Raw genomic sequence first — 14,535 nt, 5'->3', positions numbered from 1 at the left:
ACTAAATCAAGCCTGGAAGCAGGAGCGGCATCCACTTCCAAAATGGCTTGCCTCCGGAAACTCTATGTACGAACAGTGCTCAGGCTGTTCGTTCAGAGGGTCGCTATGAGTCGTCTACAGCTCGACGGCATTAAACAACAACAACAACAACATTCTGGTCTCATATTAAAGGAGTTGTTCATGGTGATAACTAGGCACACATTCTAGTTCAGGCACACACTAGCCTGTTCTGACTCCCGTTCTCCCTCTGTTGTTTCCGGCAAATAGAAACCAGTCATGCTGTGGCTCAGCTCTGGGGTGGGGGGCAGACCTCCCTCAGCTCTGTGTCCCACTCACCTCTGGTTCGCCATCATCTCCGCTGCCATCCTTGCATCTTGCACAGGAATCTCCGGTCCAAGCACACCCTGAACCCCCTGCTTCTATTTTTGATGACAGTGTAATTCCTTGTCCCCTCACTTTGCAGATAAGGATTCCAGCCTGCTTTATTTCCCGTAATTTGCTTACTCGTTGCTGTCAAGGTGGAACTGACTCCTGTCTTTCCCAGGCTTCAGCATGACAGAGGTCATGAGGATGGCACAGGACGGGTCAAGGTTCAGCTCTGTTGTTCACAGCATTTCTATGAGCCGCAGTCGACTCCACAGGTAGGACCTAACAACATTACCTCACTTAATAGAAGAATTGATGCCTTTGAGCTGTGGTGCTGGAGAAGAGTGTTGAATATACCATAGACTGCCAAGAAAACAAACAGATTCATCCTAGAGAGGGTGTCACTGAGCTGCTCCCTGGAGGCAAGGATTCTGAAGCTTCCTCTGACATACTTTGGAAATGTTACAAGGAGGGACCGGTCCTTGGAGAGGGTCATCATGTTTGGGAGTGTGGAGGGACAGCGCAGGAGAGGGAGACCCTCGATGAGATGGATTGCTTCAGTCTCTGGGAAAATAGGGGTAGGTGTGTTGGAAACAGTGAAGTTGGCACAGGATAGAGCAGGGTTTAGGGCTGTTGTACATAGGGTCACTATGAGTTGCAAGTGACTCCACGGCACATAACAACAACAACAACAACACTTTGCTCATTTAAAAAAAAAAGCATGATTTAGGGAACTCTGGTGGCCTAGTGGCAAGAAGCTGCGCTGCAATCCCAAAGGCACATGGTTCTAATCCACCAGATGCTCTGCTGGTGAAGGAGGGGCAATCTCCTCCTGTGCCAGTCGGATCCCATTCGATGGCACAACAACAAAAAAAGCATGATTCATTTCTTTTTTGTAGTTTTTTAAAATTATGATAAATAAATATGTAACTAGACCTGCCATTTCTGCAAGCTACATGACCCATTTCCAATGAACACGCCAGCCTCAGCGTGCCAGCTTCTGGGCTCAGCTGTGGGAAGACCAGACCCCAACATGCCCAACACAGGCAGGCACCCCTAAGACCGCCAAGCGGGGCCCCAGTCCTGCGCCCTTTCTCTTCTTTGCATTTCTCGGCACCCTGCCCGCTGCACGTTTGCACACTTGGAAAGCGGCTTTTGGCAAAGTGCCTTGCAAACATTTACGAGCGTCACTGATGTTCACTAAATGGCTGGTTAATTCTCTCCCCCTCCATTCACCTCCAGGGAGGAGAGCGCATCCGGTGGGCGGGCCCGGCGGCCAGGTGCTCCGGTTCGCCCCGCCCCTGGCCCGGCCGGGGTTGCTAGGCGACGGGTAAACGCCGTTTGCTGCGCGCTGGAGTAAGGCTGAGGCTCCAGTCCCTCCCGGTCGCAGGCACAGACCAAGGGTAAGGGAGGGGTGGGGAAGAGTAGAGGGGGGAGCCCCCTGGGACATCATCACCAGCAGTTAGAGACCCTCCCTGCGTGGGGGTGGGGAGGGGGCACATGCACCTGGCTGGGTGGGTGCCAGGTGTGGGCTGGCAGGGTCCCACCCCATTAGTCCTCACTGGCCAGCGCACGTCCCAAGTCTCTGGACCCTGCATCCCGGCCTCCTGCACCTTTAGGAGATAGATGGTCCCACTACCGGGGCCATCTGTGTCCTAGGGGACCCCGGAGTCCTCGGGAAGTTCACAGTCAAATGGATGGAAGCATCCAGGGCTGGGTGTGCGTGAGGGTGGGGCCTTTAAGGGAACTTTCTGAGAAGGATGAGAGGCAGAACCTGCTGGGAACGAGGCAGGCATTGAAAGTTCTTCCTTTCACGGGTTCCCCCAGCTGGGGATGGACAATATAGGCAAAGAAGGGAGTCAGGGGGGCTCTGGTGGCCTGGTGGCAAGAAGCTGCACTGCAATCCTAGAGATATATGGTTCAAATTCACCAGATGCTGTGCTGGAGAAGGAGGGGTAATCTCCTCCTATACCCATCAGATCCGATTTGACTGTGTACACACAAAAATAGATTTTTTTTTTAAAAAAAGGAAGAGAGTCAATGAGGAAGAGCCTGAGGGGGAGGGACGCATGCAGTGGCCATAACAGTGGGCAGGTGGACAGAAGCAGGTGGTGTTTCATTGTGTCCTTGAGAATCTGAACCAACTGGACAGTATATAACAGCGGCCTCCTGCTAGGTGGGCAGCCCTGTAAATGCATCACTTCATTTACTCCTCAGCCCGAAAGTGACCATTACTGTGTCCATTACACAGACAGACATGTTTAAGGACACAGCCTGCGAACCTTCCTCCTCCCGCCAGCAAACTCAGCGGTCACTTTAGCTGATGCCCCTGATCTCCAGCGCTGGGTTCTTCCCTCAGCTTTCCAGACATTACCTCTCCCCCCCCACCTCACCCCCTCACTCCCCCCTCCCCACACATCAAGGTTTAGTTTTGAAGCTGGAGGAGGAAGTGGAGGAGGGCTGGGGAGCGCTGACAGAGCCAGCCTGGTATAGGGTTGATGTTGACATGCCCGCTCTCAGCATGGGACAAAATAAATATTAGTTCCTCCTTCCTGTCAGGCTCTGGGGACAAGGGAATAAAAAGGCCACATCCTTCTTGTCAAGGACTCAGCATTGTCACAGGGCAGGCAGACATAACATCCTTGTCCTCTTCCGTGTGTGGGGACCCTCATTCCACCCTCCACCTTCCTGGCTGATCCCATGTGCTCCCTGGTTTTGGGGGGGGGACCATTTACCAGGGCTCCCTGTCATCTTTTCTCTTTCTTGTGAAGTTGACCTAAATTTTACCAGCATTAACCTAGCAGAGAGTGTGGGAGGCAGAGTGAGTGCCATCAATAAAAACTCAAATCAGAACAAAAGCGTTGCCATCAAACCAGACTCATGGAGCTTCTAGAAGACAGAATAGAACTACTGTGTAGGATTTCAACAGGAAGGGCCAGTCCTTGGACGAACACATCATGCTGGGAAAGACAGAGGGTCAGTGAAGGAGAGGAAGACGCTTAAGGAGGTGGATTCACACAGTGACTGTGACAATGGGCTTGAACGTGGCAGACATCCCGAGGATGGTGCCGGCTGGATAGTCAGGGTTCAGACTAGCTGTCCAGACGATGGCTGTGAATGGTGGCTCGTTGACTGGATGGTCATGACAACAAAGACATTGTCTTCAAGGCTGTAATCTTTATGGGGTCCAAACCCCAGTATCTTTCTCCCAAACAACAGCTGGGGGATTTGAACTATTGACATTTTCACTACCACCTTAACCTGCCACTTGATGCCACCCAGAAGGCAGAAGTTACAGGACATAGAGAAGGGGCTCCTTCCTCTGCCCCCTCTTCTTTGTAACTCCTGCAATAAGCTGCCCCCAAAGACGGAGAACAGGAGCGTTGTCTCACGTGGCTTTGAGGAGGGTTGCAGTGCTCCAACAGTCTGCAGGCTGTGCCTCTGGCTCCCATCGCTGTTCACCGGGAGCTCAGTGTCACTCCTGCTTTGGGGAACCTGCTCTCCTCTAAGCCCAAGAGATTCTTTATACAAACCCCTGTGGCTGCACAAAAACAATTTGTTCTTCCACCAGAGACAGTTTCCACCTTTCCATCACCTGCCCAGGGAGGCAGGAGAAGGCTGGCGTCAGGACCAGTGTGGTAGGGTCTGTGTGACTTTGTGTTAGAGATGCAGTATCTAAAGGTTCCCATAGTGGATAGGCTCTTCCCTCAGAGCCCCCTCCCCTCCCAGACAGCTCCCTGGCCCCTCCCCTCGCCGGGTACTGTTTGGGGGACCACCCCATGACACGCCTGAGACCCCCTGCACTGAACTCACCATTCTTTCTGTTGGCCTGTCAGTGTTGAGACAAAGCCCACTCTGGGGCCTTGAATGAGCCATCTTCCCGTCCCCAGGCCAGCCTTTAAATGTCCCCTCTGTCTGCCTCCAGACAAGCAAACAATGCCTCTGTCTCCCCCTCTCCCCGCCCTCACCAGTGGGGTCCTGGGAGGCACCAGCGAGGGAAGGGAATGCAGTTAAAAATATGATCTGTGCTAAAGTGGCTATTTATGTCTTCCTGGAGTTTCTTCATTCTCTCAGGCCTCGCTGCGTCCCCTAGGAAGCCCTGGCTCACAGCACTTGCCATTTGAAAGGATGGGCAGTAGGGACTGCACTGTGGCTTCAGGGCCCAAAGTCACTGAATTTGCCTCCTCATGAGGCCTCCCTTTGTGAGTGTGAGACCAGCGTATCAGGGTGGCTGCTGCGAATCGCACTTTCTTTTTTCTCGGTCCCCAAGCCATTGCTCCAACCCAGGACTGAGAGTTTCAAGTCCAAGAAAGGGAGCAGAATTCTTTTCCTTGAGCATCTGGGCCTGGGGTGGGGTGGAGTGCTGCCTTCCAGGAACGACTTGTCTGAATTAAAAAAACAACAATCCTGGTGCTACTGTTGTAGAATGAGGCTGGCATCGGGGTGGGGGTAAGGCTGAGAAAAACTGGATGAAATATGTTTACAGCATTGAAGTCTATGGGGGAGAGAATAGTTTAAAAGTATTATATTTTAGGGCATTATATTTATCGTAGGAGTACACAATGAGGGTTGCAGAGTGGATTATATTTGGGGTTGGGGGTGGGATTGGGGGAGGTGCGGGGGGGAATTGTGTACCAATGAGGGAGTTTTTCCTCTGCTTTTCAGGGAGAGGAGCAAACGGGGGGGGGGGGGAGAAGGGTGCATCAATGAATGAATGGAATTCCCAAATCTCAGTAGATGTTCATTGAAATTAAAACTAAATAAATTAAAATATTTTTTTAAAAAAACCAACCCTAACTCAGTCCCGCAAGGATACATATTGTATAAAATATTGTATAAAACCGTTAGTGTAGAATGAGTACAAGGATCCAGGAGGGGTGGGAGAGGCTGGAAGCAGAGGGATGTGGATGTGCAGGGGGAGGAGGGGATTAATCATTGGGTTGTACAATTTGATGGGGTGGGGGTGAGAGAAATTGAAAGAATTTGTTTGCATTTGTATTCAAATTTTGTAAATAAACTAGTAGGGGGAAAAAAGCAAACACACACACACAGCCCCAAAATCCAAACTCCTCGCTGTGGAGTCCAAGCCCGTGGCTGACCCTGCAGAGGGCTTCTGAGACTATAGTCTGCGTGAGAGGAGACTGTTCTTCTTCCTCTGATGGAGCCGCTGGTGGATTTGAACCGGCGGAGAGGTACAGCCTCTGATTTAGCACCACAACTCTGCACAGACTAGGCCCCCAGAGCTCCCTGTCCCCCGTTCTCTGTCCTCCAAGCCATCCCTTGGACCCAAGGCTGAGAATTTCAAACCCCCGGGAAAAGGAGACCAACCTGGGAACGGATCCCCGGCTGCCCCAGGGCCCAGGCTTGCCCCTGGCACGTTCTTGCATAGCTAGCTGGTGGCTGTAATCGAGGGCCTGGCACTTGGGGTTCTCTGGGCTGGTACTTTGCAGCCCTGAGGGTGGAGAGAGGTGGGGTAGATCATGATAGTTGCTCAAAGTGGTTGTGGAAAATCCAGATTGCTGGGCCCCACCCCAGACATAGGGGTCAGCATTTACAGAACTGGGCCCCGGGGGAAGCTGTATTTTTAATGGGCACCTCAGGTTAGGAGCTCTGTGGTGGTTAAGGCGTGGTTGGTGGTTAGAATCCACCCTGCAGAAGAAAGAAGCAGCAGTGTGGGCTCTATAAAGGGTTGCCGCCTGGGAGACCCTCGGGGGCACTCCACCTCCATTCTCTGCCCCCACAGCCGACACCATGGAGATCGTGTACGTGTATGTCAAGAAACGCAGCGAATTCGGGAAGCAGTGCAACTTCTCCGACCACCAGGCCGAGCTGAACATCGACATCCCGCCCAACCCGGAGCTGGCCGAGCAGTTCGTGGAGCGGAACCCCGTGGACAAGGGCGTCCAGTGCTCCACCAGCATGTCAGAACACGAGGTGTGTGCCTGCCCCGGGCAGTCGGAAGGACCGGAGTGAGGCCGGTGGGCTGGCCTGGGGCAGATGCGGGAAGTGATGGGGGCAGAGTCACCCCTGACCTGCTCAGTGCCGGGCTCAGGAAGGGACGCAGACTCTTACAAGAGCCATTTCAGACGTTTAGCACAGCTGGGAGAGGTGTGCTGGGGAGGAGGGGCAACTGGTGAAGAGAAAAGTATCTTCTAGAACATTCTGGCCTGAAGGAGCTTTCAGGTTGAGAGAACTGAGGGCCGAGATCATGGTGTTTGGAAGCCCAAGGAGCTCTCTGTCAGAGTCAGGGATCACATTAGGGTAGGAACAGCTGAGAGAAAAGATGATGGAATCAAAGAACCGTTTAGTCATGGCCAGTGTCAGCTGGCTGAAAACTCAGTTTGGCCAAAACTGACATTCAATAGGTCGGTGTAATTGTGCCCCTGATGCAGGGTTCAGAGGAACAGACCTTCCTGTCCCTGGGCTGACTGTCACCACGGGGACCCACACACCAGTGTCCTTGGTGTGGCCAGCTAAACCATATGGCTGCCACGCAGAGCTGTCCTGTCATGAGAGCGGACTTAAAACGGGAAAAGTTAAAACCACAGGCAATCCCTGTGACAGTGAGCGGAGGAGCGTGGCTAATCCGAGGTCTTGTTTGCTGGAAATTGTGATAAAAATATGTGTCGCCAGGCCTTTGCCAGTTCAGCAGTTTTTGCAGATAGAATTCAGTGGCACTGACCGTGTGCTCTGGTACTGTCTATGTTCCCCCTTCCGAGCCACTCCACCACCCCGCCGTGTTGTTTTATGCGTTCATGTCTGTGATGGTCACTCCACCACCCCGCCCTGTTGTTTTTTTGTTTTATTTTTTTAATATCCCTAGTACCATGGCCTCTTATTTTATTTTATTTTATTTTATTATTATTTTGTGTGTGTGTGTTGTGTGTACCGTCAAATCAGATCTGACTGGTACAGGAGGAGATTGTCCCTCCTTTCCCGGCAGAGCATCTGGTGGATTCGAACCGTGTGTCTCTGGGATTGCAGTACACCTTCTTGCTACTAGGCCACCAGAGCTCGCCCGCCCTATTGTTTTTATGCATTCATTTCTGTAATGGTCACTCCACCACCCCGCCCTGTTGTTTTTATATATTCATTTCTGTGATGTAAACAGCAGGGAGGAGAATGGACAGGCACGATTTTGTCCACTGGCATCTTGAGGGTCAGTTGCCTTTCTTCCTCGGTTCCATTCAGTAACGTTAGAACTGGATTTCCTGTGTGGTCACTAGCCTCGGGACAAAGCTGCTTCCTTCTCAGGGTGGCCCTTCAGAGTCCCTGTAGGCTGTGCATAGTGCTGCTAACCCAAAAGTCAGCAGTTCAAATCTACCAGCTTCCCTTACAGCCTCAGGTGCCCCATAGAGTCACTGGGTGTTGGAATCAACTGTAGAGCGGTGGGTTTGGCTGTGTGATGGCCTGAGAAGCAGCGTGTTTCCCGGGTAACGTGAAAGTGTGGTGGGTTTAGCCAAAAGCACCTCATGGGTCCATCCCAGGGGCTACTTGGGAGTCCTGGGCCCTCCCAGGGACAGAGACAACCAAATGCTCACCCCTGGGCAGAGGGTCTCACCTGTGACCTCACCTGTTCAGGCCAACACAGAGCGCTTTGAAATGGAGACCAAGGGGGTTAACCACGTTGAGGGGGGCTGGCCCAAGGATGTGAACCCCCTGGAGCTGGAGCAGACGATCCGCTTCCGGAAGAAAGTGGAGAAAGATGAGAACTATATCAACGCCATCATGCAGCTGGGCTCGGTAAGCTCCTTTCTGTTCAGTGTCTGGGGTCCCCCACCCACCGGCACTTCTGTTCTCAGATGTGTCTGTGGGGTGGGAAGAATATTCAAGTCCCTGGAAGCGTCCAGCTCTGAGTGGGACCTCAGGGGAGGGGCTGTGGCTGCTGATCTCAGGAGCTGTCTGTCTGGGAACAGAGCGGTGGACAGATGGCCGAGGCGGGACCGAGGGAGTGCTGAACCAGTTGTAGGAGCATTTGGAGAAGTGCCTCAGGAGAAAGGCCTGGTGACTGCTTCCAAAAAATCCGCACAGTTTTGCTCTGACATGCAGGGTAGTTGAATTGGCATCAACCCCAAAGCAAAGCAGGTGATAGAAAAAGAGGCAACCCCTTAGCTAGAGGACTCCCAGAGAACCCCAGCCAGCAGCTCCCTGCCAGTATGATCATCTATTCCTTTTGTGCTCAAGTGCTAGTGGTTGGCGGTTTGGATCCACCCAGAGGTCCTGAGGAAGAAAAGGCTTGGCAATCTGTGCCCATTAAGATGGCATCCAAGAAAACTCCATGGAGCAGGTCTATTCTGTAACACATGATATATTTTTTAAAATTTTCTTCTAGGGGAGCTCTGGTGGCCTAGTGGCAAAAAGCTGCACTGCAATCCCAGAGACACACGGTTCGAATCCACCAGATGCTCTGCCGGGAAAGGAGGGACAATCTCCTCCTGTACCAGTCAGATCTGATTTGACGGTACACAGACACACAAAAATAATAATAATAAAAAAATTTTCTTCTTTTTTTGTGCATGGACCATCAAATCAGAATGGATGGTGAAGAGATTGAGATTGTTCACAGCTTTAGTCCTCTTGGCTCCACAGTCAACACTCTTGGTACCAGGAGCCAGGAAATTAAAAGACATATAACGATGAGAAAGTCTGCTGTTAGGGACCTCTCCAAAGTACTGAAGAGCAATGGTGTCACTCTGGAGACTAAGGTTTATCTGATACAGGCTATAGTCTTTGCAATCACTTGTTATGCATCCGAGAGTTGGACAATGACTAGGGAGGATAGAAGAATTGATGCCTTTGAGCTGGGGTGCTGGAGAAGAGTATTGAGGGTACCACAGATGGCTAAGAAAACAGATTTATCCTGGAGAGGGTTAAACCAGGAGGCTCCTTGGAGGCAAGGATTCTGGGGCTTCGTCTGACATACTTTGGACATGTTGTGAGGAGAGACCGGTCCTTTGAGAAGGACATCATGCTTGGGAGGGTGGAGGGACAGCGCATTAGAGGAAGGCCCTCTATGAGGTGGATTGATTCGGTGACTGGGGTAATCGGGATGGGAGTGTCAGAGACAGTGTGATTGGCACAGGACAGAGCAGGGTTTAGGGCTGTTGTACATAGGGTCGCTATGAGTCGCAAGCAACTGGACGGCACATAACAACAACAATCAAATCAGATCTGACTGGCACCGGAGGAGATTGTCCCTCCTTCTTCAGCAGAGCATCTGGTGGATTCAATCCGTGCACCTCTGGGATTGCAGTGCAGCTTCTTGCCACTAGGCCACCAGAGCTCCCTTGTAACGCGTGATATTGTCATGAACTGGAATCAATAGTAACAAAACTCCCAGTGTCCCAGAAGGAGCATGTTTAGAATATTTTACTGGCATAAATATGCTGTCTATCTATTTATGTGCCATTATATATGGCTTTCTTTACTCATAAAAGGAACAGTATTATTTGGTCCTGCAAGAATCTGTATTCCCGCTCTTGGGGGCAACATAGGATCCCTGCTTAAAATATCAGTCTGTGGGCCTTTTGGCTTCAAACCCATTCATTGCTCCTCAAGAGACTCAGATGGGGCAATTGCCTTCCCAAAAGTCTTCCATAGCCCTGGAGACTCTCTGGGGACCTTCTACTCTATCCGGCAGGGTCTCTATGAGTTGGAATTGACTTGACAGTGGTGCGTCAGTAGAGACCTTCCTGAACCTGGGGTCGACTCTCCTACGACCTGATTGGGTGTTGGGGACGATATTACCCTTGTTGAGAATGCAGGGGTAAAAGATGGGAAACCTCCGTTAGGAATTTCTTCACATCCCGCTTCCATACCAGCCGCAGTCGGTGTAGAGGGGCCTCTCTTTACTCCTCATATGTCCCCCTTAGGTCATGGAGCACTGCATCAAGCAGAACAATGCCATCGACATCTATCAGGAGTACTTCGATGATGAGGACCCGGTGGAGGTGACGGACGAGGCCCCTTCCGCTAAAACCATCAACGTCTTCAGGTACCACGGTCATCTGACCACTCTCTGATCAACCACTGGCGCCGTGTGGGCAGGTGCTCCTGAAGCCAATTGCTATCAGCAGTGGGCACAGCCCCCTCTGTACTCAGAGCTTCAGAAGGGATCGAGTGTTGGTGTCCCGTGGAGAAGTCTTGACCCTGGGGGCAGGTCAGGCTGATGGAAGGGGCTGACGGACCCTGGGAATTTACACACCATCATGAAGATGTTGTTTATTGTTGTTGTGTGCCGTCGAGTCGCTTGCAACTCATAGTGACCCTCTGTACAACAGCCCTAACCTCTGTTCTGTCCTGCACCAATCGCACTGCCCCTGTCACACCCATTTCGATGACCCCAGTCACTGAATCAATCCACCTCATAGAGGCCCTTCCTCTCCTATGCTGTCCCTCCACCCTCCCAAGCATGATGTCCCTCTCCAAGGACCGGCCCTTCCTTACAACATGTTCAAAGTATGTTAGACGGAGCCTCAGAATCCTTGCCTCCAAGGAGCAGGCTGGTTTAACCCTCTCAAGGATGAATCTGTTTGTTCTCCTAGCAGTCCATGGTACCCTCAATACTCTTCTCCAGCACCACAGATCAAAGGCATCAATTCTCCTTCTATCATCCCTAGTCATTGTCCAACTCTCAGATGCATAACAAGTGATTGCAAAGACCATGGCCTGTATCAGGCGCACCTTAGTCTCCAGAGAGACACCATTGCTTTTCAGTACTTTGGAGAGGTCCTTAACAGCATACTTTCTCATCGTTTTATGTTTTTTAATTTCCTGGCTCCTGGTGCCAAGAGTGTTGACTGTGGAGCCAAGCGGACTAAAGCTGTGAACAATCTCAATCTCTCCACCATCCGTCCTGATGCTGCCAATTGGTCCAATGGTGAGCATGTGGATAGATGTAGATTTATAAGAAAGAGAAAACCATCACAATGGGGCCCAGAAACAAATACCGATTAGCAGTGAAGAAACTGTCGCTGTCAAGGGTTTCATTCCACCTGGATCAGCAGTCAGCATCTGTGGAGCAGTCAGGGAATCAGACGACCTGGTGCGTTAGGCTCATCAGCGATGCAAGATCACTTTAAAATATTGAAAAGCAAGGACATCACTTGGGTGACCAAGGAGAGCCTGAGCCAGGCCAGGTCATTTTCAATTGCCTTTAGACACAGTCATCCTTGACTCAAGGGCACCCAACAACAGCAACATGTACATATGACAGCTGAGCAGTGACTAAGGAAGACCAGAGAGAGGAATGACGTTCTGAGACGTGTCATGTTGGTGAAGAGTATTGGGGTTTCCTGTGGGCTGGCTGAACAAGAGAGCTCCGGTGGCCTAGCAGTAAGGAGTTGTGCTGTCAACCCCGAGGCTGGTGGTTTGAATCCACTAGCTGCTCAGAGAAAGAGCAGCGGTCTCCTCCTGTGCTGCTTCCAGCCTCCCTAGACCCACGAGCGGGTCAACAGTGAGTTGGCTCTGATGCCATGTCAATGACTTTGTGTCCTTTGACCAGAACAAGCCAGCCTTCCAGGAGCTGCGTAGAAGCAAGATGCTGAGAGCAATCGGTGAAGGCCGGCGTGTTTGGTAAAGAAGCCGTTGCTGGTAAGGAATGGACTCATAGTTGACGATCTTGCGGAAGCTGTAAATGGCACAGGGGAGGATTGCCTGTGTTTCTCAGGAGACGCTGCTGCTGGTGGGTTTGAACCCCCAGAGAGGCATGGCCTTTCAGCCAGCGACCCAGTTCTCCACGGACTAAGCGACCAGAGGTGTCTTGGTAAAGTGGACAGTCGGTGAAAAAACAGGAAGCCCCTCAAGGAGATAGACGGACACAGCAGCTGCAGCCGAGGGCTCAGTCCTCCTACGACGAGGTGGATGCCAGTCCAGGGGCGCTTTGTTCTGTGATGAATGGGGCGGTCTTGGCGTAAGTGCAGCCAGGGTGCTTCTAGAGGCCAGAGTGGTGAAAGTTCATCTCAGGGTCTTTGGGCATGTTGTCCGGAGGGACTAGACCTTGGGAAAGACTTTGTGCTGGGAAAGGTCAGCGAAAGAGAGGATTACCCACAGCAAGGTAGATGAACGCTCGACCTTCTGTAACGAAGGACTTGAGCGTATCACAGACGCTGAGGATGGCGCAGACGGGGCAAGGTTCATGAGGTTACTATAAGTCATAGCCCACTCAGTGGCACCTAAAAACCCCCAAAGTTAGGACAAAGAGTGGAACCCTCCCTACCAATCCTGTGGGCGAACAGGACTGTGCTCCAACACGGACTGGCCTGTATCTAGGTCAGCAGTGTGACGTCCCGCACTGACCTGAGCAGAGGACCCGGCAGAGCAGAATATGGTGGAGGGAGGGTGGCCGGCACTGGGTGTGCGGAAGAGAGGCCAGGCGCCAGGACTGTGCTCCAGCCCCCAGCCGTGGCCAGACCTGTTAGAGGGATCACCTGATCACCCCATCCACGCTCCATATGGACAAGGGAAGAAAGTGAGGCCACGGGTGGGGGTAGTGGTTGTCAGGTGCCGTTGAGTCAAGTATGAGTCATAGCAACTTTATAAACAACCAATAAACAAATAAACATGTGTATTAGGTGCTGTCAAGTCAAATACGGCTTATAGCAACCCTACGAACAAAAGATCTGAACCCTGTTCTAGTCTGTGCCCTCTTCACACTTCCTGCCAAGAGCCCGTCAGGATGGGAGAATTCTCAGTGGCATGTGGTGGGTGGGGAGGGGTCAACCATGGCTGGGACTCAGTCTCCTGAATCCCATTGGGTCCTTCAATCTTAAAGGTGCTCCAGGGAGGAGCAAAGTAGTTGAAATCACGTGATGGCAGAATTCCTTCCTTACTTCCTGTTACTTCAGGGAGGAAGCCTCGCTTCCTATCCTTAATGCTTTTCCACTCTCTTTTCTTTACCTTTTGTAAATATCAGTGGAAAATTATGCCTCAGGCTGGAAGCTTTGGGCAGGCAAAAAGTGCCTAGCTGGGGATTAAATATTTTGGTCCCACTGTTTTGATTTTTAATTGTTACATTTTGCTGAAGGTAGGTGAGATTGGTTTTTCTATTTGTGGGAATCATGGGGAACTTTGTTTTCAAAGTAAGCTTCTCCAAGTGAAGTGGGATTGCTTAAGTAAATTTTAAAAGCTTGGGTTTTTTTTTTTTTTGTCGTAACTTGAAGCAAACTTGGCAGAGCAGACTGTATTCTGCTCAACCATTTATATTTTGTTTGAGGACATGAATGAAACAGATGTGAATTTTTAAAAAGAAATAGTAAGTAAGAAATGTGGCATGGCTAATGTTTTGCTATATATATTTGTGGCCCCTCCCCCCATTTAAAAAAATAATCATAAAATTGAGGCTACTGTGGAGCAAACACCAGGCTGTCCATATTTCACTGGAAATTAAAGCAGCCACTTAACAGAAAATGTGACAGTCATGGAGATGTGGCATAGAGTGCTATACTGACAGCACAGTCTCCTGAACACACGATGATGTCCGGAAATCCACCTCCACACTGACAGAACAATGACGGGTCAGCTGGCCTTTTCAAAAAGGGCGATCCTGTGGGTGAATCTTAGTCTAAGTTTGGGGGAACCAAGGAGATCTTGACTGATGAACAGTGTAATAAAAGAGAATGTGTAAAATTCTATAAAAAAATTGAGGGATATTGCATGTAAGTACCACTGGTGGTGCGGTCTGTGGGGCATTGTGCGGCTGGCCCAAAGCCAGCGTCTGCCTGTGGTTTGAATGTACCAGGGGCTCCGAGGGAAAAAGATGGGCAGTCTCTTCCCATGCAGTTTACAGCTTCTGAGAATCTTCTGGAGGGTCAGCTACAGGTCGGTGGCTGTGGTTAAGGACCAAGCACACTAAGTGTCTGTCCTCTTTACTGTCTCCTAAAGGGACCCCCAGGAAATCAAGCGGACAACCACACACCTCTCCTGGCACCCTGACGGCAACCGCAAGTTGGCCGTGGCATATTCTTGCTTGAATTTTCAGCGGGCACCTGCGGGCATGGGCTTCGAGTCGTACATCTGGGACATGGGTGAGCAGGAAGAGGGGGTCCATTAGCCAGAGAGGGCTGAGGGCATGGATGGGCCATCAAGAGTGGGGGTGGTGGGTGAAAACAGGTAACATGGACCCCAGAGCTGCCCTCCCAGGGAGTCCTGGGATCAGGTGGGGTGGGGGAA

At 51.2% G+C, this 14,535-nt stretch overlaps 1 protein-coding gene across 1 annotated transcript in view; it reads left to right on the top strand.

The window, feature by feature from the left end:
• Window positions 1–6,095: 6,095 nt before the first annotated feature.
• The window catches only part of DNAI2 (dynein, axonemal, intermediate chain 2), a 33,967-nt gene continuing 25,527 nt past the window's right edge, over window positions 6,096–14,535 (top strand). Inside the window, exons 1-4 of the mRNA XM_006886392.1 lie at window positions 6,096–6,300; window positions 7,948–8,109; window positions 10,239–10,360; window positions 14,248–14,390. Of these exons, the coding sequence (XP_006886454.1) occupies window positions 6,118–6,300; window positions 7,948–8,109; window positions 10,239–10,360; window positions 14,248–14,390 (610 nt within the window). The 5' untranslated portion in view covers window positions 6,096–6,117. The remainder of the gene's footprint in view (window positions 6,301–7,947; window positions 8,110–10,238; window positions 10,361–14,247; window positions 14,391–14,535) is intronic.

Source organism: Elephantulus edwardii, unplaced genomic scaffold (genome assembly GCF_000299155.1).
Source record: "Elephantulus edwardii isolate Elephantulus edwardi_28Jun2011 unplaced genomic scaffold, EleEdw1.0 scaffold00048, whole genome shotgun sequence".
Taxonomy (NCBI): Eukaryota; Metazoa; Chordata; class Mammalia; order Macroscelidea; family Macroscelididae; genus Elephantulus; species Elephantulus edwardii.
The sequence above is the reverse complement of the archived record's forward strand: the minus strand, read 5'-3'. Positions and strand labels throughout refer to the sequence as shown.